This window comes from Balaenoptera musculus, chromosome 3 (assembly GCF_009873245.2).
Source record: "Balaenoptera musculus isolate JJ_BM4_2016_0621 chromosome 3, mBalMus1.pri.v3, whole genome shotgun sequence".
Taxonomy (NCBI): domain Eukaryota; kingdom Metazoa; phylum Chordata; class Mammalia; order Artiodactyla; family Balaenopteridae; genus Balaenoptera; species Balaenoptera musculus.
The window spans coordinates 166775756-166799592 of NC_045787.1; the positions used below are offsets into that span (position 1 = coordinate 166775756).

At 54.5% G+C, this 23837-nt stretch overlaps 1 protein-coding gene across 8 annotated transcripts in view; it reads left to right on the top strand.

Annotated features, from left to right (window-relative positions):
• Positions 1 to 669: 669 nt before the first annotated feature.
• The window catches only part of RANBP3 (RAN binding protein 3), a 53956-nt gene continuing 30788 nt past the window's right edge, over positions 670 to 23837 (top strand). For 7 of the 8 annotated variants that reach the window (XM_036846762.1, XM_036846761.1, XM_036846756.1 and 4 more), the window contains exons 1-2: positions 670 to 809; positions 19026 to 19081. In XM_036846762.1, coding sequence (XP_036702657.1) covers positions 788 to 809; positions 19026 to 19081 — 78 coding nt within the window. In that variant the 5' untranslated portion in view covers positions 670 to 787. The remainder of the gene's footprint in view (positions 810 to 19025; positions 19082 to 23837) is intronic. The other variant, XM_036846764.1, reaches the window with a different exon arrangement.

Below are 23837 nucleotides of genomic sequence, written 5' to 3' on the forward strand. Positions count from 1 at the left end.
CTCGGTGAGGCTCGGTGTCAGGCGCTGTTCAGTACGGGGCCTCAGGGGCCAGTCGTCCTGGAGCTCCCATTCTGATGGCTCTGTGAGGTCAAGTCCCGGATCAACACCTGTGCCCCGCCCCGCCATGAACCTTCCCTTTGGCCAGTGATCCTCAACCTCTTACCTCTACTCCCCCCAACCATCCCCCACCTCTCCACGTGGCCTCAGAAAGTTTGCCTAAAGTACTGGTCCCTTAGAAGGGGAAACTTGAGGCCTGGGGTGACACAAGGCGCCCCACGGCCACCTACAGGCCTCCCTCCGGGCCTCGGGACTGCGGCACGTGGAAAGCACCCCCACCCCGCCCCGACCCAGGGATCTACCTAGGAGAAGGCGTCGGTCGCGGCGCCCTCCACGGTTCAAGCTCCCACCGAGGGTGCGAGGCCGGAACACAAGCGGAAAGCAGCGGCGTGAAGACCCACTCCGGGCGCGCAGCCGCAGGGAACGCAGGTTCCCACATTGCCCGCGGCGCGCGCGAGGCCCACTACGCGTGCGCCCTGCCCTGCCCACGCCCCCTCGGTCGGCGGGAAAAGGAGGCGGGGGGCGGTTAATGCGCAGGCGCGTGCTCCGAGCTTGGCCCGGCTCGGACCCAGATCCCGAGAGCTTCTCCGCGCCGGGCTCCGCGCGCAGCCGCTAACTGCCCGCTTTGCTCGGAGTCGACTTGGCAAGTGCGCACGCGCGGGAGTTTCTGGCAGAAGGCAGACGAGCCCGGGCCGGCGCGGGGCCTTGTGGGAGGGCTTAAGGAAGTAAAATGGCGGACCTGGCGAACGAAGGTAGGGGAGGTGCCGTCGGGGGCCAGCCAGCGGCCAGGGAATGGGCGGCGGGAGGCCCGGGGGCCACAGGCCCGAGGGCTGAGCACCCCGGGGTGCGGGGGGCCTGTCTGCTCCGGGAGAGCGGCACAGCGGGCCCCGCAGCCGTCCCCCATTGCGTCCCCTTAGGCCGGGCTCACCGGCCCGGCCCATCACTCCCGGTAGCCCCGGCCCTGCCACCGTCCGGCCAGACGGCTCTGGAGACGGCGGGGGCCGCGGCCCTGAGGCCCTTCCGCCTCGCAGGCCAGGCCGGGGGCCGAAGGGGGCGGGAGGCGCGGCCTCAACGCCTCGGCTTCGGATGTAAATGGATCTCCGGGCCTGGTCGCGGGCCCAGCGCGCCACGCTCCCTCCCCGCCCCCTCGTTCTCGGGGACCCCGGCTTTCCCCCTTCCCCGGCCTGGCTGCTGAGCCGGCCCACCCCCTGGTCCTGTGGGCTTCTCATCCTCCGCGGGCCTGCCCCACGCCGAGGATGGAGAACGTCCGGTTTGTTTGCACCCCCACCCCCAATTCAGCCCCCCAGTTCCCGCCAGTTCCCCCGGATCCTTCCTGGCGACCCGAGAGTCGCGCCTCGTCTCCGCTCATTTAGGTCCAGCCGCAGGACGTGAGCCACTGAAAGCCCTGGCGGCTTTTCGGCCCTTTTTTTTGGTTGCACTTCCAGAGAGAGACAGAGACTGTGCGATCCCCTCCTCTGCGGAGCGCTGACATCCCGGCTGAGCGATTTTGACAAGGTTATAGTTCCGAATGGCCCAGGGAAAGCACCCCATCAGCCGCTGTCTGATGAAATCAGCCGTGGCGTTGAGATCGCTAGTAGCTTCAAGACTTTCGGAGGCCTATTTTTAGCTCCCTCCGTGTCTAGGTGCACAACTACAGGCAAGCAATCTACCTGCCTGGCCCTGATTTCCCCCCATACCTTGCTCCCTGCTGGCCTGAGGTTTGTACTGAGCTGCACGAATGCACGAATGACAATAATAAGTGCTCACCCTGGTGGAGCATTTGGAGTGCTACCAGGTACTGTTCAAAGTCTTGGGCACGTGTGATCTGGAGTAACCCTCACTCCTCACAAAAGCTCCCGGAGGAAGGTACCGTCGGCTCCTGTTCTCCGTGAGGAAGCTGAGTTAGAGTGGTTAAATTACTTGTCCAAGGCAGGTCACACAGCTAGTAAGGAATAGGGATGTGGATCAAGGTGGTCTGACTTCAGAACACCCCCCGCTGCCATGTATGCCACATGTCTTTGATAAGACAAAGGAGCCAGTGGAGGGTTGAGGCATTCCATTCACAAGATCCATTTACAGGCAGAACGGGGACTGGATAAATGGGAGTCAGTATGACACACTTTGTATATTTGTGTACTGGGCTCATTCATTTTCTTGAATTCGAGACTCATATGCGACGTCACGTTCAACATCTCCATTTGGATGTCCAATAGCCACATCACACAAAACCCCTATCTTTCTCCCCCAAACCCGCCCACCCCACCGTCCTTCTCCCCTTGTAGTAAATGGCAAGTCCATTCTTTGAATGGCTCAGGCCAAACACCTTGACGTCGCCCTTGACTCCTCTTTCTCTCCCGTGCCACAGCACATCTTGTCAATTCTACCTTAAAAATCTTTCCAGGGGGTGACCACTTCTCACCACCACCGCTGCCTGGGCCTCCCTTCCACCTTCAGCCAGCTGACAGTTTCCCAACCCCAAAGGCAGATGGCCCCCGAGACCTCCCTGTCCTCCTCTCCCGCCACTCTCTCCCCGACGGGCCCTGCTTTATCCACTCTGGCTGTCTCCGCGTCCCTTGCGTGGTCCACATCCTCTCTCCTATATGCCTTTGGACCTGCTGGTTCCTCTGCCTGAGTCAGCCTTCCTGCACACGTCCCCACGGCTTGCTCCTGCCCCTCCTTGAGGTTTTTACTCACATGTTACCTTATCGTTGAGAACTTCTCTGGCCACCTATTTCAAATCGTATCCGCGTTCCCTATCCCCTCTGCCCTGCTTCATGTTGCCCCATGGCACTTATCACCAACCGGTGTGCCAGGTCTACTTGTTTGCTTCTAGAACGTAAGCTCCGTGAGGGTGAGGATTTCTGTCTGCTGCTGATGGATCCCCCACCCCAGTTAGGATAGTGCCTGACGCAGAGTAGGTATCCAAGAAATGCTTGTTGAATGAATGAGTGAGTTCATCAGTAAGGACCTCCGTGGTGAGGTCTACCTTCGAGCACAAAGGGAAAAGTATGGGTTCCTGTTTTGCAGGGGCACCATTTCTAGCGTATGCGCTGACGCGTGAGCTGTCGATTGTAAATTGCACGGTTGAACAGGTAAGGGTAAGATAGAGAAAACGGACTGTTTTGTAGTACTTAAAGTTTTTGCCTAGTAGATGCCACACTCACCTAGTACTTTGCCTCTGACACTAGTTCTGGCCTAGCTGTCTCCAAAAAAATCAAATCTTAGTGGTCTTTTATGCCTCTCATATCTCTGCCACCCTTCAATTGGTTGTCATGTGTTTCTCCACTCCATTTCGGGTTTGGGCTTGTGCAGCCTGCTAGGATCGTTAATTTCTTACCCACTATGTGAACTAGGACTTCCTTGCCTACGCATTTTGAAGCTTTAGGGACTGCCCCATACGTGTGCTTTCCCACTTGTTGTTTAATCTCAAACGCCCTCTCGGCTTCTGCCTTTCCAGACTGGGATCCTAAGCATATCCATCCTCACACCTGGGCATCTGTAGAGACAGAAAACAGCACGGGTGATCCCGATGTGCAGCTAGGGCTGAGAAGCACTGGCTTGAGTAGTACAGGTTAGGAGTGCTGTGCTTGTGTAGAAAGAAACAGTTCCAGTTGTGTACCCAGTACAGCATCTTGTTGGCCCTCCTTGCCATGGTGATCTCCGTTGTGACAGCAACTCCCACGGCCCTTTGTTGGTAGTCCTGTAGTCCGTGACTGTTAAGGTCCAACTGGAATGTTTCTCTCCCAGGAGTGTGTGGGTGTTGTACACTTGTGTCCTGGGATATTCTCTTCTGCTTGGCATTTCGCTACTGATACATCCCAAAGTCGTTAATCATCCTGTCTCTGGAGTTATTCTGCCTTGTAGACCGGCATCGGGATTTGAAGGTAGCGTTTGGCCCCTGGTGAAGGTAAAGAGACTGAGAAGAGGGTGAGCAAAGCGTATTTGAGCTATAGGAGATCTTGGATTCTAGATCCCAGCCTTAAAAGATACCATGTGCATATGACGCCTTGCCAGCCTGCGGACACACAGGGTGGAAACCCAAGAGACCATATAGAGCAGGGTTCTCGACTTTGGCCCCGTCGACATTTTGGAGCAGATGATTCTCTGTTGAGGGGCCGTCCTCTGCTCTGTAGGATGTTGAGCATCATAGCAGCGTCCCTGACTACACGTAAGATCCCAGTAGCACACACCCTCCCCTGCACCCCTACCCCAGGGGTCGTGACAGCCAAAAATGTCTTCAGACATTGTGTAGTGTCCCAGGGCAGGAGGTGGGGAGAATCACCCTCAGTTGAGACCCTCCATATAAAGCGATGGTGGGGCACAGGCTTTGCATGAGAACCGGGTTTGTGTTTTGACTCTGCCTTGTACTCTCTGAGTGACTTTGGCCAAATTCTTAACTCCTTTGAGCCTTAGTTTTCTCACCAACAAAATGAGGATAACGATGATCATATCTATCCCATGGTTGCTGTGACCCTTGGCTGAATTAACGCATATAAATTCTTTAGCGCCTATCTCAGCCCATTAATAAACAGTAAATAGTAGCTATTTTTACCGTGGTGGACTTATGTTACCGACACATTTAGCTGAAGTGCTCAAAGCGAAGCAAGAGAGGGCAAGAAGTGAGTCTGAACAGTGCAGGTGAATCCACCCCCACTGAATCCTCCCCCTGGGGTGAGCCCAGGATGAGAGGCGGCCAGAACTGGGCTGTCCGTCCTCTTAGGTTCTGTCTTGACTTTGATTGCGTGACCATCTAGGCAGGGGCTCTCAGCCTCGGCACTCTAGGCATTTGGGGCCAGATAATTCTCTGTTGTGGGGCTGTGCTGGGCATTGTAGGATGTTGATCAGCTTCCCTGGTCTCGACCCGCTAGATGCCAGTAGCACCCTCCCCCCTCCCCCAGTCATGTCAGCCAGAAGTGCCCAGGCATTGCCCAGTGTCCCCGGTGGGGGGAGCCCCCCCGCAGTTGCCCCCCATTGAGAACCCCTGATCTGGCCTGACCAAGTATCAGTCCAGAGATTTTCAAGGGTGGTTTGGCTTTCATCACTTCTCACCTTACTTTTTGATTTAAAACCTAACCCCAGAGAGGATGAGATGCAGCTGAGTTTTTATTGATGAGCGAGAACTCAAAACAGTTGGAATCCTCAGTTCACTTGGTTCTCACCACCCCCTTCCCCTGCCCTAAACTTAATTCTTAGGAGAAGTGAGAAGCAATTTTTCGAAGTTTTCATGAAGTTATGATAAACATTAACCCTGGGGTTTGTCCTGAGGTCAACTCTCGCATGCCTCTCACACCCGGGGTGAATGGAGCCTGGCGGTAGCTGAGGGTGCCATGCTAAAGTCTTTATGTACTTGGAAGAAAATTTAAGTTTTGACAGGGATCCTGTGTATAGACAGAAAAGCTTGCAGTTCTGCAAGTTTAAAGCTTCCCCACCACGTCTCCAGCCTGCCTCCCAGTTAGCTGGAAAATGGACCCACCCCAGCAGCCCCGTTACCTGCGGGCATCATCGGGTGTTAGGGCCGGCCGGGATCTGCTGTGTGCTTGTACGCTGAAGGAGCCGGAGAGAGAGGAGGCGACAGGAAGTTGGTCCGGTCAGAGCCAGGGAGCTTAGAATGGCCTTGGGAGCGGGGACGGTGTTTGGGGCCGGCCAAGGGGGCATCTTAGGTACCAGTCGAATTCCTGCCTAGTAAGTGAGTTCAGGCCCGGAGAATAGGCTGGGGTAGAGTGGGAAATGGGGGCCATTTGGGGAGCAATGGGATGCATTTGGGGGACTTGAAAAGGGCCTTTCTCATGGAATGGAAACTACCTGGGAAAGGCAGCTGGTATTGACCTGGCTGAGCCTTGGTAGCTCTCCATGGTGCTTTGAAACCATCAGGAGGCAGATGGGTTTGCTTCGTTGTCTATTCAGGATCTGGTGGTAGTGCTGGCAGCAAGCAGCAGGGGTTCTCTGTTTTGTTAGAAGGGGGTTTGTTTTTGCCACCTTCGTGCAGTAACCTTCCTGTGGTCCCACGGAGCTGTGTTCGGTGTGGCTGTGCACTGCTTGGTAGAAAACTGTGAAGCACAGGGTCTCGGAGCAAAATCCCTATACTCCACTTCATCCTTGGTTGTCTTGGCACTTGGTGCTATCGCGTAGCACTTGCTATGAATCTTAACCCTGACCGCGCTTCACGCTTATTTAAGGAGGTTGTGGAGGAGAATTAAAACTGATGCTTTGGCTGCACCGTTGGAGATTGTTGCAGGAGGTGCGCAGTGTCTAGGACCCCACAGATGTTTTACAACATGGAGCCAGAGTCAAAAACTACAGGCAGAAGTTGTAACCTTGCTTTGGGGGCAAGCAGACATATATAATTTGACTCATTTAGGTTTGTCTTTGTTTGCTTTTAATTAGGAGCCAGTACTTAAGAATTCCGAGATTTCAGGGGAAAGAATAATCCAGGTTTCTGATTTCTCTTGAAAAACAGCAACCAGCCTCAGCCTGCGTTCCTGCACAGTAATGATTTGCCAGGACTGAGGAACAGCTGCCACCTTGAGATAGACTGTGCCTTCCTGGACACCGCGGTCTCCACTGACTTGCTTGGGACCTGGCCCGCTTCCCCCTTTTCCAATGCCTGCCTGACCTTGGCTGGCATTTGGGTTTCAGCCCTGTCGTAGCACCTCTTAGACAGGTGCTTGGCCTGAGTGGGGCCTGTAGGGAGATCCATGTGGGTTTCTCCCCTGTCTCAAGCCTCAAAGGAATTTTAGACCGGAACTGACTGACAGGCTCCGGTTGATAGCTTGTGGCACAGTCGGAAGTGCCCTTCCGTATGTGTCTTGCCTCTGCCACTTACTTGCCCAGGAGCTTGGGCAAATTGTTTGACCTCAGTTCCTGCACCTGTAGAATGGGAACGATGCTAATCAAGTCTGAGGATTGTTGTGTGAAAGGAACATATGGCAGGGGATTGGCCCACTGGTGGGTGCAGATCCGTGTCAGTTACTACTGGCTGTTAGTCTTCTGATTGGATGCCTAGGTAGAGAGAAAGCTCCTTTTGGGTTATAGCCGAGTTTCATTGAGACATTCCAGTGGGATCTGTCCTGTGTATTGTGGGATGTTTGGCAGTGTCCCTGACCTCTACCCAAATGTCTCTAGACGTTGTCAGATGTCCCCTCGGGGGCAAAATCGCCTCTGTTTGAGTACCCCTGTGTTAGGGGATTCTGTTGACCCTCCCCCCGCCAAGAGACTGTGCGACATAGTCATCTGATCTACTGAAGTCCTAGGGTGCTGCACACATTTAAATACACAGATGGAGCCGGGAGGGAGAGAGGAGGTAATTCACAGATGCTGGGGCGTCACCCTGGTTTGTGCCGTCTGACCCACTGAGAATTTACTTTGGCGTATAATGTGAGCTAGGGATCTGACTCAGTCTTTTTCTCAACCTCAGCACAGGTGATACTTGGGGTTGGCTCATTCTCTGTGGTTGGGGGGCCACCCTGTGCACAGTAGGAGGCTGCTCAGCCTCCCTGATCTCCGTCCACTAGATGCCACTAGTGACTCCTCCCCATCGTGATGACCAAAAATGTTTTCAGACATTGCCCAGTGTCCGGGGGGTGGAGTGTGGGGGGGCAAAATAAAACTGTCCAAGAGTAAACTGTTTGCCAACTAGAGCTTAGGGCTCACCCTCCCAACCTTTTTTTTTTTTATGGCCTTTTGGCAGCCGTAGGCATCATGGACTTCATGTCCCTGTTAAGGGGGGACAGTGTTTTCCGTGACCTTCAGCACTGTTCCAAGTTCCAGGGGAGCACCTTCCGAGATGCTCTGCATCTGGGCCGTTCCCTTTCACGGGGGCTGAAGCCCAAGGCCGTGTCTGTAAGAGGAGTCGGCCTGTCCCAGTGTGCCCACCTCCAGCCACTGAGTCTAGGAGCCCAGCTCATCCTTTCCAGTGGATCATTTTGACTCACTGGGCACTTGTTCTCCTGAAACCTGACAGAGACGACAGTGGTTTCTCCATGCATGTGTCTAGGAGGTAAGCTTTGCTTTTGCAGTACATTTTAAATGCCTTTGCTAAATTAAACTCCCCCAGGCTTGCCACACAGAATTTCGAGAATTCATCGGCCCAGAATTAACGCCCGTGTTGCATCTGTAACAGCAGAGCGGGAGTGGGGAAAACAGTTCTGGAGAGTTTGGCTTCTCAGGTGGCAAGAGTGAGAAAACAGGCTACCGTTTGCTCAGAGGAGAAAGGATGTTTTGCAGCATTGATGTGGCCGCCGGGGTTCTGAGAGTCCAGGGCCTGGGTTACTCATCATCAGTGCCACTTGGAGGGGGCCGCCTGCTTGTGGAGTCTTGTCAGAAGAATGGGGGTTGTGTTTGCTGACCACGTCGGCCTCTGAGTGAGCGAGACGTGCTTCCACAGCTCAGGCACCAGCAGGCTCTGTCTCCAGAATAGTCAGGCTCCAGCCGCCTCGCCCAGTCTGCAAGGCCGCAAGACTTGCCCGAGCCTCCCTGTCACTGCCGCTTCTCACCTGGACAGCACCTGAGGGCTCCTCGCTGGCCCCCTGGCAACTCCTCCTGCCTCCCTGAGATCTGTTCTCCTCACCACTCCCAGGGTGATCTTCCCCGACATCATATTACAAAACTTCCTAACGCACAGAAATGGAAAGGATTCGTGAGGACCACTGCCAGGGTGGTCTTTCAGGAAAATGAACCTGCTCATATCACACCCCTGCTTGGACTCCTCACCATGCACCCCCTCCCCAAACTCACCTCCTACCCTCCCCTAAGGAAACACTCGGGTCACGTTGGCCTCCAGGATCTTCCTGTCCTTAGGATGTTCGTTCTTGGGGCTCCCTCTGCGCGGCATACTCTGCCTTCACTTGGTCGCTCCTTCACACCCAAGGTTCAGATGGCGCCTGGGCGAGGCCTTCCCCCCACCGTGGCCCCCTTCTGCCCACCGCCCTGCCCTAGCGGCCGTCTAGCGCCTGCCTCCAGGCTTTCCTCATTATCCCCGCACGCCTCCGGCTGCTTGTTTTTCTCTCCTCTTCCCACTAGATGGCTGCGGCCTCGTCCACCTTTCCTCCTGTCTCCAGTGCCTGGTGCCTCGCACCTGGCTCATCGTGGGTTCTCAGGAAGTCGTGTTGCTGTGAGCAGGGCTTGGCTAGTGGGCCTGCCGTCGGCTCTCACCTCACTGATTCCCTCGGCCTCAGAAGGGCTCAAGGGATTATGAGAGACTGTTTGTGGCGAGGTGTCCCCGTGTCCAGGCAGCTCTTGGAAGGGCCCAGACTGGGAGGTGTTTATCATCGTTGGGGGCCTGGCGACTGGAGACAGTCCTGGAGTCCAAGACCTCTGCTCTGAGACGGCGTCAGTGTATCTGCAGTCTCTGTGTGGAATTCTAGTAACAATAGTCACGCCAGCGTGGAATTCGGACTGCATGCCAGCCGCTTCCCAAGCACTTGATATGCATCATTTCCTTCAGTCCTTCCGAACCGACTCGGGTGTAGGTACCATCCCTGTTGACAGACACAGGCAGTATGTGGGGAAAGCGCGTGAACTTGCCCGGGGTCCCAGCCGCAGGTGGTTGAGGCCCATCTGAACACACACAGAAACTAGCGCCTGCGTTCCCAAACTTCTTCAGTTGGTCTGCAGGCTCAGCAGATTTTCTGGAGTCCTTAGCTCTCCTTCCTGTGAGGGGATTTCCGCTGTCTTCACTGGAACTTTCCCCTGAATCTTCGGCCGGCCGCTTGCACCGATACTTCACCTCAGCTGTGCTTGTGTCGCGCCATCTAGTGGCAGAATAGAAAAGTGCTGTCAAAGCTGGCTCCCCGATTTCTCAGTAGTTTTAGGTGAGGTTGCTGACTTTGTTTGATTTATTAATAGGTTTATGGGGGGTTTCCTGGATTTAAGGCACAGAGGTATCCAAAGTGCAGGGTCTTCCCCAGCAGCTTGTAGTCTGAGTGGATGGGGCAGGGGTGGAGGGATTGGAGGGGGCTGCAGGGCCAGTACTTCTAGAAGTAAAGAAGGTGGATGTGGCTTGGCCTGAGAGGGGTCGAGGGGGACGTGAAGCACCCAGCTTGGAAGTCAGGCTTAGGGTTCTGGTCCCACCTCTGCTGTTTACCAGCTTCGTGACTTGGGCAGGGCACGTGTCTCTCCGAGGCCTCTCAGTCTTGTTTCGTGATTTGCAAATCAGAGACGATAAATAATTTCTATGCCATAGGGCTGTGATGACATTGAAGGAGACGGGGTATGTAAAGCGCCTGCCCCCGGGTCTAGTTAGGGCCATTCAGCAAATCCGAGTGGCTTCTTACCCCCGCTGTTGTCACAAGTGTAGGGTCATGTTAGAGCCCTGAAGAGTGGCTCGGGTTTCAGTAGGTGAAGGTAATTTTGTGATGAAGAGCATCCCAGAAAGAAGGGCATAAGATGAAAGAACACCATCATCTCCCAAAACTGTGCCCCCCTATGATCTTCCATGAGACCAGTTGAGAGCTGCCTGAGGAAAAATATATTCAAGTACCAAAAAAAGAATGAAGGGACCCACTGCCCACTAGCTGAGCCTGCGGTACACTGAGATCAGAGAGGTATTGCCTAGCAACAACATGATTGAGATCAGTTCTACTCTCCACCAAAGAATTAGTTGGCGAACAGAGTTGACGCATCGGTGACAAATTCACCTTTATGTTGCTGCACAGGACTGTTTATAATAATTCCTGAGAAAAGAAATGACTCGAAGGGTTGAGATAGTAAGTGTCGCAGGATTAAAGCAGTTGCCACGTATTAACAGACTGTTGTTTTTGTTGGCAAGATGCTTTCCATATTTTTTGCACAGATAAGATTAAGACACATCAGCGCAGGATTAAAGCTCATTTTGCACAACTACCTTGCTGACATTTTGGACAAGAATTCTAAGTGGCTTTCCAGATGGGGGTTATTTCCTGGCAGGTGTTTGATCCATCATTTAGGAGGGGAATAAACAGAACAGGCCAAGATATTCCAGATTCCCTTCTCTGTGTGTTTTCCTGGGTCTGCATATTTTCTTCTGTTTAGTTTAGCAGACATCCTCAGAGACAGAGGCTGGAGGCAGCCACGGGGGCGTGCCAGAGCTTGTCGAGGGGCAGGCCTGCCCGTGGCTTCTGTGTACTTGCCTCCCTGCACAGTGTGAAGAAGGAAAGCCTGCATGCAGGGCTGAAAACACAGAGAATGTGTGTGTTTTCAGCTTCAGTTGTGAATGTGTTACGTAGAGCCTCCCACGGTTACACGTTTGACAGCTGCAGAGGCATAGCGGGCCTCACCGTTGAGCGTGGGTCTCCATTCTCTCCTCGAGGAGCCTGAGGGTCTGCCCTTGGTGTAACTGCACGCTCTTCTGAAGCAGATGGTCGCAAGACTTGCTGGAAGCCTCGGGCCCACCCCACAGTCCATCGCTCACCCTCTAGTTTCATTTGTACTCTTCCAGAGATATTTGTCTAGAATGTTCACTGACAGCTGCTTTATTCCTGATGTCACTTCTCAAAAGAAGAGTCTCAGTTTCTTAGCTTCGAGGCCCACCTGAGCGGGAAAGATGGGAGGAAGCAAAATGGGGCGGTGACTTCTCCCTTTTGCCCTTGCGGTGCGTGGGTAGTAGCGCGGGGGTCAGGGACTAGAGTCAGGCCCGCCTGGGTTGGAGACCCAGTCCCACCTTGGACAAGTCGCTCGCCCTCTCTGAGTCTCCGTTCCTGTTCTGTAAACTAAGGACCTACCTCTTAAGGTGGTTGTGAAGTTTCAGGACAGTGGTGCGGATAAAGCGCCGAGCACCTAGGTGCCTGGCCCGTAAGTACTTTCCGATCAGTGACTGCTGGCCTGTGTGAGAGACCATCCCAGGGTTCTGGGAAACCCCATCTGGGAGTGTCCTCGCTGTGACGACGTGGCGGAGGCTGGAGAAGTCTAAAGATGGGATCCCAAGACCTCTGTCACCCTGGAGGGTGGGGACACACACCCTTCTACCCCGGGGCCACCTCTGGGGTCCAGGCCAGCTCCTCTCTCCCCTTTCCTTGCTCGCAGTAGGGACTTGGCCTCCTTTCCTCACATCCGGGCAGCTGCCATCACCTACCCTGTCCCTAGGAGTTCCTCCTCCTTAGACTGGCTACAGGGCAGTACCCCCTCCGTCCCTTTCCTTGCTGGTCTGAAATAGACACAGGAGGCATTTTGTTTTAATGGTTTTGCCACCAGTCAATCTCTGGGCAGAAAAGACACAGATGAAACCCTGAGCGCTGTACCCTGGCCTGCTTGTAGTGGTGGTATCAGGAAGCCCACTGTTTTAATTCCGACAGGTGTGGGACTTCTTAAAACTCTCCTCCTCCTTTGGACCCTCCTTACCCACTATTTGAGGAGGCAGTTTACAGGCCCTCTCCCTGACAAAGACATTGTACACAGATTACAGCGATGCCTTCAGGATGGGGCTTTTAGAACTTCCCACGCACGCACCCAAGCCATCCGAGGACTTTCCCTTGTCCCAGGGCCCCTGGTCAGTCGTTTCTGCTTTAGTAGAAGGGCCTGCCTCCTTGGCGACCCCTTTGTTGCCCAGAGGCCTCCACTCCCTGCAGGGAGAATGGTCTCTGGCCCTTTGGGTCAGGAGGCAGCCTGCACCTTAGGGACCCCCGACTTCTTTGGAGCCATCTTTGGTTCCTTTGCTCAAGATAGGAACTGCCTGAGTGTGATTGGTGCTGACCTGCCAGCAGCTCCTACGCTGGGCCGTGCAGGTGTGAGGGATTGCACTCCGCTGCTCTCGCCCTGGGCTGGCGTGTTTCCCGTCTGTCTTTAAGGGAGTCCAGTGGTGCCACCCTGACCTTCCTCCAATTCCTCCAGTGCTGCCTCATTCCTCCCCGCTCCTGGTCACCTGGCTGAGTGCTGCTCCTTCTGCTTAAGCGGCATTTCCTTCAAGAAGCCCTCCCTGACCTGCTCCTTCTCTGCAGCCTCACCGGCTTGGGTGCCCCAGCTCCGCGCTCCGAGTGCCTTCTGTGCTTCCCCTGTGTCGTAACGTTCAACTAATCTGATGTCAGCTCCTGGCAGGCAGGGGACTTGTCTCTCCCTGTCACCACCACACCCTAGAAGCCAGCATGGTGCCTGCTGCACAGTGGGCACTCAGATGTGTGGAATCGCTGGAAGTTGTAGTTGCCAAGTGACTGTCATGATTGACTCTATGAACGTAGCGAGAGGTGCAGCTGGAGGAGTGGTTCCCGGCTCAGTTGGGTGGGCAGAGCACCCTGACAGTCACAGCCACGTCAGCAGTGCCTCTGGGAGCAGGGAGGGGTCCCAGACATCTGGCGGAGGGGTCCCAGAAATCTTGCAGAGGGATGGCACAGGAGCAGAGATCTGCGACTTTCCACACCTGGGCCTACCTGTCTCGTGCTTACCACCAGGACTGCAAAGACCAGGTCCGGAACCCAGTCCTGGTCCTTGGGGATCACAGCTGAGCTGCCCCAAGGTTTACATCCAAAGCAGACAGTTGGGTGGAGGGTGGCAAGGGACAGGAGGGAGAGCCCGAGCTGTGGGCCGGGATGTCACCGGGGGGGGTGTCACCAGGGGCTACTCCTTTCAGCCTGTCCAGGTCCGTCCCCGGCCTCCCCGCCACCACCCACCGCCCCCTGGGGGATCGGGGAAGCAGGGGCTTTCCCTTGCTGGGAGCTGGGATCACGGTTGGGCTCAGGCAGGGAGCCATCTGGGGCACAGGAGCTGAGGAGGGGCGTGTGGAGGAGAATGGGGGAGGGGTTCAGACCAAGAGCAGCCACCGTGGACTTGGCATCGGCACCTTGGGAAGCTGAGGTGAGGCCGACTCACCCAGCGTGTCCCAGACGGTAGTGCCTGCGCCACCCAGAGCAGGGCTGTTCTTTGAGGTGACTTGAGGGCTCCGAATCCCACCCCACTTCACGCAGCAGTGTTGGCCGCAGTCGCCACAGTTCTCAGGCCTCGTCACGGGTGTTCCTGGAAAGGGGTTGCCTGGTCAGATAACTTTGGGGAACATTTGGTGAAACGGGTTTCTTTACTGTTGGTTTTCTTAACCCTTCTTATGTTGATGAGTCTATTCAATGCTCCAGGTGGGCTGTTTTTTTACAGACTAATTTGATCAAGGAGTATTTATTTATTTGGCTGCGTCGGGTCTTATTTGTGGCATGCGGACTGTTTGCTGCAGTGCACGGGCTTCTCCCTACTTGATGCGCGGGCTTAGTTGCTCCACGGCTTGTGGGATCTTAGGTTCCCGACCAGGGATTGAACCCACGTCCCCTGCATTGGAAGGCAGATTCTTAACCACTGGACCACCAGGGAAGTCCCAGGGAGCACTTCACAGAACCAAAAAACAAAGAAAAAAACACCTGGCGGACAGAATCTGGATCAAATAATGTGTATTTGGTTAACGTTTTAATATTTTAGGTCTTTGCGGTGGCCTAGGTCTCTACAAATCTCTGGTGGTGGTTTTCCCTTCACTTGTGAAAGGAAAGCTGGACTGGGGCTTCAGGCAGGTCCAAGGAGCCTCGTTGCTTCTGTCCCCTGTTCGTTCCCCAAACTTGGGTTTCAGTCTGCTGGATGACGCTGCTTTTTCGGTGACAACCAGAAGCAGTGGTGATGTGGGACAGTTAAAGACAGTCTGCCTGGAAGGGGGCACCCGTGTGTTGCTGCCGTGGAGTCGGGACTAGCTTGCAGTTTACGGACTCTGGGCCCTAAAGCGGATGAGCAGAAATGAAGCACGCGTGGCTCTGATGCTTTGTGTCTTTGGTAGAGAACTGACCGAAGTTCTGTCCCCCAAACCTGCCCTCCGCAGGGGTCCCTGTGGCCCGCGAGGTGGGCTGCCAGGGCCCAGGCCTCCCTGGCCCCAGCCCGTGTGGCCCACGGCATTCCGCTTGCTCTCTAACTGCTTGTTGAGCACGTGTTATGTGTGAGACTGTGTTTGGCTCTGAAGATACAGAGGCGAACACAACAGAGGCCCCACTATTACGGAGCTTAAGGTCCAGGAGAGGATACTGCCAGGGGAGCAAATAAGCAAATAGCACCCGTGCGCACACACACACACACCCGGCCAAGTAAACAGACACACCCCCTCCCTTTTCATCAGACGCTTTACCCTGAAGTTTTCTGCCCCCGGCTTCCCGTTCCGCATTTTCCGCATTTTTCCCGTGATGCCTTGCACAGAACAAGGGCTTCATAAATATTTATGTGATCACATAGCAGCTGGTGCTACCCACGTGAAGAAGTACAGAAGGGGTTTAGTTCAAACATTTACTGGATGGTTCTTACACTGCACACACCAGGTGACAGGCTGCGTGCAGAGCTGTTTCAGATGCTGTGTCTGTGATCTCTCAGCCTCCCTGACAGGTAGCCTTGGTGTAACCCATGCAGGATGTAAGCCAGAGCAGGCTTCAGGAGCCCAGTTCAAACTGGGAGCATCCTGGAGGAGGTGGTGTCTCTACCTGAATGTGTGTCGGCCACGGAAGAGAAGGTGAGAATGTCTTCGAGGCAGAGGGACTAAACCAGGCAGAAGTCCAGAAGCGACAGAAGCGTGGGACGTGCTGGGGGCTCTTCAATGCCACAGTCATGGTCGGTGCGGGGTGGCCTTTTTGAACGGCCTTCGACCCTAGTCTGGGAGGACGTTGCCGAGTTGAAAGTGTGAGTTTCACACCAGTGGTTCTGGCTGCTCTGTGGAGGCCGCACTTCAGGGGGTGAGGGTAGAGGCGGGGAAAGAAGGGAGGTCTGAACTCCAGCAGTGGAGGTGATGGGGGTGGGTCTGCTTTCCAAGCTCAGAGCCCCGTGCCCGCCTCTCGCTGGTCTCTGCCCGCAGCCGTGCGCCGCGCCCTGTTGCCGTGCGGGAGGGTTCCTCCAGCAGATGGGATCTCTCCCAGCTTGCGCCCGGACCCTGCCGTGCGGTCCAGGAGGCGCTGGGCAGGACCTTCGCCCCACAGGCAGCCTCCTGCTGAAACTAATTCTGTTCCCGTCCTGCCCCGGGGACCCACAGGCAGCCCCTCCTGTGTGCCTGCACATCAGCCACCACAGTTCCAGCACCAGGAAGCTCTTCCTCTACCATTCAGATGCTTCCTCTCCGTTCCAGTCCTTCCTTACAGCCTGGCAGTCATTTCCTCAGTGCCCCCCTTGCCTTCCTTTCTCATCCCTCCATCAAACATTTGTTGAACCCCTGCAGGGTGCCGGTTACTGTTCTCAGACCGTCGGACACAAGGGGAACGAGGCAGAGGCTCCGATCTCATGGAGTTGATCCCTTACTAGGGGAGACAGACCATAATAAACCCACACACATGGTGCATCAGGTGGTGATGCCTGCTTGGAAGAGAAAGAGAGCATCTTGGCTTCACTGTGAGGCCAGTCCCAGGTTTCTTCTACAGGGTATGGTGTGTGTTTAATTAAGTCTACAGCGGCTAGGCCTCTTCTCCCAGAGAGGCCGGAGGCTCTTAGAGACAAGGGACAGAGAGAAGTCAAGCTCAGGCCAGCTTAAGCAAAAAATCAGCATTTGCTGGCCTCACTGAAGAGTCAGGGTGGGGGTGGGGTTAGCTTCGGGCCTGCTGACCCAGGGCCTCCAGCCGTGTCTCCAGGGTTCAGTTTCCTCCTCCATCCCCAGCTCTGCTTCCTGCTGGATTGGCTCTGCTCCAGGGCCCCTTGTGGTGACACCCGGCTGCTGGCAGCCCCAGCAGAGAAAGAGCGCCCCTTCCCCAGTAGCTCCAGTGGAAGTCCTGGACCCGAGTCTCATTCGTTGGCAGCGGCCTGGCCTTATTCATGTGCCGCCGTGTCCCCTGGGGCCAGCGCATGCAGTATTCTCCTCCTCGGGCCCGGAGCCAGGTTGGGCTCCATCTAAACCACGGTGAGGAAGCAGGGGTGGGCCTAGGCTGACCAAAATCACAGATCCTTCCTGCACACCCCCGAGCCTTGCGGCTGGCCGGCAGTCGGAGGCAGAAGTGAGGCCGGGATCTGGACCCACAGCCCCGGGTGCTAGGCTTATGGGGTAAAGGGCAGCGCCAGAAGGTGTCTGGGCTTGCCTGTGGTAGACATGGTGTGGAGAAGCTGCTGCTGTCCCCGGAGTCCCTCCAGCTTTCCTTTGCTGTCGTTTACTGCCCGGCAGTAAGCACGTGCATGCGTTCGTTCGACCCCCCGGGTTTGCGGAGCAGTAGCTGCGCATCTGTGCTGGGGAGACGGCTGTCCTGGGAAGCGTGCAAGGCCCTTCCACGCCGCCACCCTCCTCCCTTGTGGCAGTGTGGCCTCCTAGATGTCATTCACCCCAGTGATCGCGTGGGCTGTGCTGGGGAGACGGCTGTCGTGGGAAGCGTGCAAGGCCCTTCCACGCCTCCACCCTCCTCCCTTGTGGCAGTGTGGTCTCCTAGATGTCATTCACCCCAGTGATTGCGTGGGCTGTGCCTGGGGAGGACTGTCGTGGTGAATCGGACCCAAGTGCCACAAGGCTTCAGTGAGCACAGCAGAGGGAATGGTCACCGTCGGTGGGCTGTGGCCCCAAAGTGAAGATTGGCGTCTGTCCTGCTCCTCTGTGGGGGTGGGGAGTAGGACAGTGTCCATTTGCCCATCTCGGTCTTGTCCTTTTGCTCCCCATACCGTGCCCCCCCGCCCCCCATCTTCTTTACTGTGGGTGATCGCCTTCGCCCCCTTCCCCAAACTCTGTTCTCTCTGTGCTTCCTCCACTCCTTTTACAGCCGTCCCAGATCCTTAGCGTCGCCACCATCCGCCCCTCGGGCTCCCTGTCACCGTCACACCTGCCCCTCTCCCTTCACTCTTCTCCTTGGGGCTTCAGCACAGCTGCCTCTTCTCGGGAGCGTTTCCCTGGTGCTCCAGACCAGACCCTCCGACCACGTCCCACACAAGCGCTCTCATGGCCCGCAAGCTGTGTCCCCTCCCGCGTAGTGGTCCTGCCGGGTTAAAGCCGTGTGAGTGCGGGTTCCTGGTTCACCTCGGCTCCGCACAACTGGGGGAAGGGGAAGGGTTGTGCGAGTGTTCCCCAAACTCATGACCCCCGGCTTCCCATCCGCGCCGCTCTCCAGGCCTCGAATGCTGAGGGAGGCCCTGGGCACGCCCGCAGGGCTCATGAGTGCGCCCAGAGCCACGCGCCCCGGCCCCAGGCAGTGAGGCAGGCGCCTCCGGGCCCCCCCACGGGTTAAGGCAGCCCTCGTCCAGAACCCGCTGGCCAGCGGCAGGGCCTTCCTGAGCGGCCACCCGCTCCGGGGCAAGTGGCCGAGAGCCATGGACTCAGCTGCCTGAGAACGACCGGCGGCATCTCCCTGGTCCAGTGACAACATCCCAAAGGGTTTCTTCCTTCAACAGCAGCTGTGCAAGATGGCCTTTCAGACTTCTCACAACTCCACACTTTTTTTTTTTAACGGGCGCTGACTTAGAGACCCAGGTGGAATGCAGGGCTGACTTGAGCGGAGTAAGCTCTCCAAAGAGCATGCGTCCCGTGGGCAGAGGTTGCAAATGGGTCATCCCTGGTGGGCCAGTGGTCAGAAATCGGCAACTTCATTGCCGGGGCCCGGGTTCAATCCCTAGTCAGGGAACTAAGATCCTGCAAGCCACATGGCGCAACCAAAAAAAAAAAAAAAAAGTTAAAAAACTAAACTAGTCTCCAGCCTTTGAAATTGGGGACCTGCCGTCTCTGTGCCTCGTTCCTGCAGCACCACGGTTGGTGGCGCTGAGTAGCCGCCGCCGGGCACTCTGCTGCCTGCCACCCTCCGCACCGCGCTCCCTCCATCGGTGACATGGCCTGTTCTGAGTGAGTCTTGAAACCGTTTTATTGGTGTGCACGTGCACACAGAAAAGTGCACGTATCCTACCACTGTGTCGAGTTTTTACACACCCAACACTTCCCCGCATCCATGTGAAGAAACCGTTTTCTAAGCTATTTGATGATCTTTCGAGTGACTAGTTTTATATCAGGTTTGTTTTTTGTTTTTAACTCATTACAAACGAATGTAACTTTGTTTACTGTATGAATGTAGTGTTGGGGGGAAAAACACCAATTTTTCTTTTTGCAGAGAAACCTGCCATTGCTCCGCCCGTCTTTGTGTTTCAGAAGGATAAAGGACAAAAGGTAAGGGGCCGGTATGTTCTCCCTTCACACGGTTACTCTGCCCTGTTTTCTCCTCAAGCCCTCTCTCCCCAGGTCGCATGGCCCAGGATCCTTCTGCCACGGAGAAAAGGCCCGGTGGCTTTAGGTTACCATGGCACGAGGTTAAGATGGGGTGTGTATGGACAGGGCTCAGAGGCCCTGCTTTAAAAACACAGTGGAAGAAAGCTTTCTTCTAATTCCTAACGATTTGCTTTAGAAGTACTGCTGTGCATTAGGGAATCTGGTAGGAGGGAGAGAAAGGGGGCCGGGGACGGGGGTAGGGAGGAGAGGGGAGGGAGCAGTGCTGGTTAAGGGGAAAATAGGACCTTTAAAGATTTTAGCGGGATTTTTTTTGGCTCCAACCAACTTGGCATAAATGCATTTCGAACAGTTAGTAGTCAGCTTGCATTATATATTCACCACCCATCTTTGTTAGGTTGCTTCCCCCTTCTTGGGCTTTAAATGTCTTGTTTTCCCTGATGTTGGAAGTACCTCGCCTAATTCATTGTGATGAGCTAGCAGCCCGGTGCCTTCCCACAAAGTTGCGTGTGGTTGCTTATCTTGAAGTCATTGGGGTTGTCTCCCTCCCTGAACGGATCAGCCTGGAAGGTCCGGGCTGTGTCCAGAGATAGTTGATGTTCTGTGGTGATGCCTCCCAAGTTTGTATGAGGACTCCCCCATTTGTCCAAAAAACCACGGCAAGATTTCAGGGTGACCAATGCGCTGCGTTGATGCAGGTGTTCTGAAACCCGTGTGCGTCTTGTTGATGAGGACAGCATTTGAGGGGCTTCTCGGCTCAGGGCTCGTGACCTACAGACCAGGTGCTCAGGTGGATGTCCGGTCCCCCCCCAGGGTGGCCGGCTTTGAGTTTGGGGGCTGCTGGCCTGGCGATTTGGGACTCCTGGCAGCCCGGCTGCTGCTTGTGAACCCTGCCCCTTGGCCTGAGAAGAGAGCAGCCCCGGCGTACAAGGGCTGTGCCGGGGAGGGCGCGAGTGCGTGGAGGGGGCGGGAAGGAGAAGCGGCTGCCCTGAGACCCCTACCCGCACCCCTGCGCAGGGTGTCTTCTGTGTCAGCCGGGGCTTATCTGCTAGGCTTGTTCTCAAATTAATCTTTCCTGCTGTTAATTCTTACGCCGAAGAATCACAGAACAAGGAAATGTTCTTCCCTTTTGGTTTCAGTTTTCCGAGTGGTATTTTCAAGATACATCAACCTCTGCCGTCCCCTCTCCCTTGGGCCCTGACCAGTGCATACATGTGTTTTTATCATTTGTCCTTTGGAAGTTCAGTCACTGTGAAGGGGCTGATGTGCTTCTGGCTTTTAGAGGTGGACGTGTTTGGTTTCTGCTTCAGATGTAAAAGTCACTTCTGTTAGGTTTTCCGTAAAATCGGGATTTTCTAGAATTTTGAGTTTTATTATGATTTTCTTTTGAACCACTTTTAGTTTGAAACAGGGGTCAGCCAACTAAGGGCTGCCACCACTGCTGTTTTTGTCAGTAAAGCTTTATTGGCGCTCGGCCCCGCCTGGCCCGTGCAGTCCACAGCAGAGTGAAGGGGTTTGGACTGAGACCAGGTAGCCTGCAAAGTCGAACATATTTAGTATCTGGCCCTTTACAGAAAAAGTTTGCCGACCCAGATTTGAAACAAGTAATTGGAATGAATAACTCTTAAAACCTGAAGACTTTCTGACAGCCAGCAGGGTGAAACGCTAAAACGTAATGTTTATTTGACTGAATTTAAAATGCTTTTAAAATGACTAACTCTTATTTCAGTACTGTTTTCACGGTTGAGGTGGTTCTGTTGCTTCGTAATTCAAAGGCTGACTTAACACGTGTCACCTTCAGAAGGTTGATGCCAATTACATAAACGGGGTGAGGTTGAACCCGAAGAGTCTCCAGGGAGGTGCTCACCACCAACGTGCGCATCAAAATATTGACTCAGTGCCAGCTCTAAATGGGCTTCTAGAAATAACTGACCTCCAGCTCTTCAGAGTTCTCCTGCTGTCACACTTGTGTGACAAGATCATCGGAAGGGCACGGAAAACCTCTGCGTCTAACGGCAGAGGCCGGAGGAGCCTGCATGTCCGTCGGGGCCGCCCTCTGAGCTGCCGGGTGGGCAGCTGCCCAGTGGACACGGAGCCCTCCTCCTTTCTCTGCTGCTATGACAGCTCGGGCGTCGGGCGGGAAGGAAGCGGAGAGGCTTGGACAGCCGGCTCCATGGCCGCGTGGCTCCCCGGCCCAGGGGAAGCGACGGGAAGGTAGGTCTGCAAGGAGTGGCCACCACACTTCTCACAAAATGACACCTTGAGACCCTCCCAGCTTCCCCCTCTTGCCGCGATTTCAGCCCTCCCTTCTCACGCCACAGTAGCAAGAGTTGGGAAGATCTGTTCAGGTTGCTGTTGTTTTTTTCTGAGGGAGCTTTTATTTTCCCTTTTTCAACTTTCTGTTTTTGAAAAATTTTTCAAATCCTCAGAAAAGTTAAAAGAATGGTACTGTGGACCCTTGGGTATCCTTCACCTGGCTTCACCGTTAACATTTTTATCATAAATGCCAGAAAGCTCGACTATAAGTTGCACCCACCTGATGGTTTTCCCCTAAATACTTCAGCGGGCGTCTCCTAGGAATTCTTCTCCATGGCCCTAGTGCCATGGGCACGCCTGAGAAAATGATCATTAATTCAGAAATACCCTCTAATATATAGTCCACGTTGAAATTGTCCTAATTGTCACCTAGGTCTCCCATACAGCTATTTTTTGAGCCACTTTTTGATCCACAAAGATCAAGAAGTCCCATTGTCGACTGTGGGAGCATTACCTTCTTTCAGTGAATGATCTCTAAACCACCAGTGCCCCAGTGGGATGCACTCCAAGAGCCCACGGCCCCCTTCAAAGGCCCAGCTGTTATTACTGAATCACGATCGAGATGAAAGATTTGAAATCAAAAAGAAAAAAATTAGGCTGCCAGCCCAGGCGTTTTGGTGTTGGTTTGGTGACAAAGACACACAGGATTTTCCGTCAGGCCCATAGACAGTTGGAGTTGCGTTTGCAGCAAGCCACAGATTGGTGGTGGCCTGCCGGTGGCGTCCCTTGGTCTCAGGACGAGTCGTCAGATCCTCCCACTGTTCCGTGTTAGGGCATCGGGCAGCAGCGGAACTCCAGTCCTGACGCCTGAAACGCAAACCTGGAGCCAGAGTGACAGCACAGGAACTGTCTCTACTGCTTTCCTGTTCTTGAGCTTCCTCAAGATGGCGCTCTTCACAAAATGCTTGCGTTTCCATGCATTTGTGTTTTAGGGGCAAAAATGAAACCTTTTCTTAACTGCCTTGAATGGAGACAGACAGTTTTTTTCTCTTTAACGTGAAGAGAATTTGAATCTCCTTCCGTAGTTTGTTTCACTGTTTGTGACGACTGAACGTTTCTTTCATTTACTTTATTTTCCAAATATTTGCTAATCTGAAGGCAGAAGATTTTGGGGTTGCACTGGCAGGATAATGTCCATTCAGCAAAAAAGCAGAAAGCAGGGTGTCACCGACAACACTGGAAGCTTACTGTGTGTGTAACAAGCGTACCCTGTATGCGTGGTTTTTTGTCAGCCACGTATATTTTAGGATGATGTCAAAGCCTGCCAAAATCTCGATGTCCGATTTTAACAAACATGTTGAAAAACTACAGGCTCTATCTTGGTGCCTTAGAGCTTACTCAGACCCAAGGAGAAAATGCTGGAATGGCATTTGTATTTCTTTTTGGTCCTCCGACGTAGGCTTCATCTCTAGTCTACCATGCCACGAGGGCATTTCAACATTTATATTCGAAAAGCAGGGATTTTTAAAAAAATCCAAGTGGTTTTGAACAGAGATAGGCAATTTCCCATAGAGCTCTGAGTTTCATTTTCTCTCTTAAGTGGTGTTAAATCTCTAGGCATAAAGTAGCAGCAGACTGGTGCGTGGGACCAACCTCGGTGCCTTGGACAGGTTTGAGGAACGGCCTGGGAAGGAGGGCCTTTATGTCTGTGGCTCTTCCCTGTATAGGAAGAGTCGATTTGGGTGGCTTTTTTAGATGTATGGATGAGTTGTGTTGCTTTTGCTTTTCCCTAAGAAAGTTTGAAATTTCTCTTAAAATCCTCTATGTAGTTCCTTTCATCTAGCAGGCTCACACATTTAAAAATAGTCCCAAGTCCTGTCTAAAGAGGTTTCAGTCACTTCACAGTCAGGAAGAACACAGCCGTGTCTGCACGGAGACAGGGTGGCCCCGTGGTCATTTAGTTCACAAAGCAAGAGGAACGTGTGGTGGACGATGGCAGGCGGGAGGCTTGGGGACCGGAGCCCGTGTATTTATTCCAGGACACCAGCTTTGTAACGCACCTCTCAAGAAGAGTCTTGGCCACAGAGCCCTCGGCCCATGGAAGCCCCTTCAGAATCCCAAGGACCACCTCAAAGGATGCCGGGGGGGGGATCTGTGCTTTTGAGGATGAAGACTTTGGGGACCGGCTTCCCCTTACCCTGGCTGTTTTCTAGATAAGCCCTGGCCCGGGATGTTCCGGGGGAGCCTGGGAGAATTCTAGGCCGAGGGGCTCCCTCCTTCAGCCGGAGCCCCACCCACCTGTCCACTGATACAAAACCGGCTCTCTGTGTGTCTGCCAGCTCGCGGGGTCGCCCCACACCTGCGCTCGCCGAGCAAGAAAGCGTTCCCTTCCTCTCGGGTTTAAGCGGCAGATGGGAAGGTGCTGGTGGGGCCGCAGCCAGTG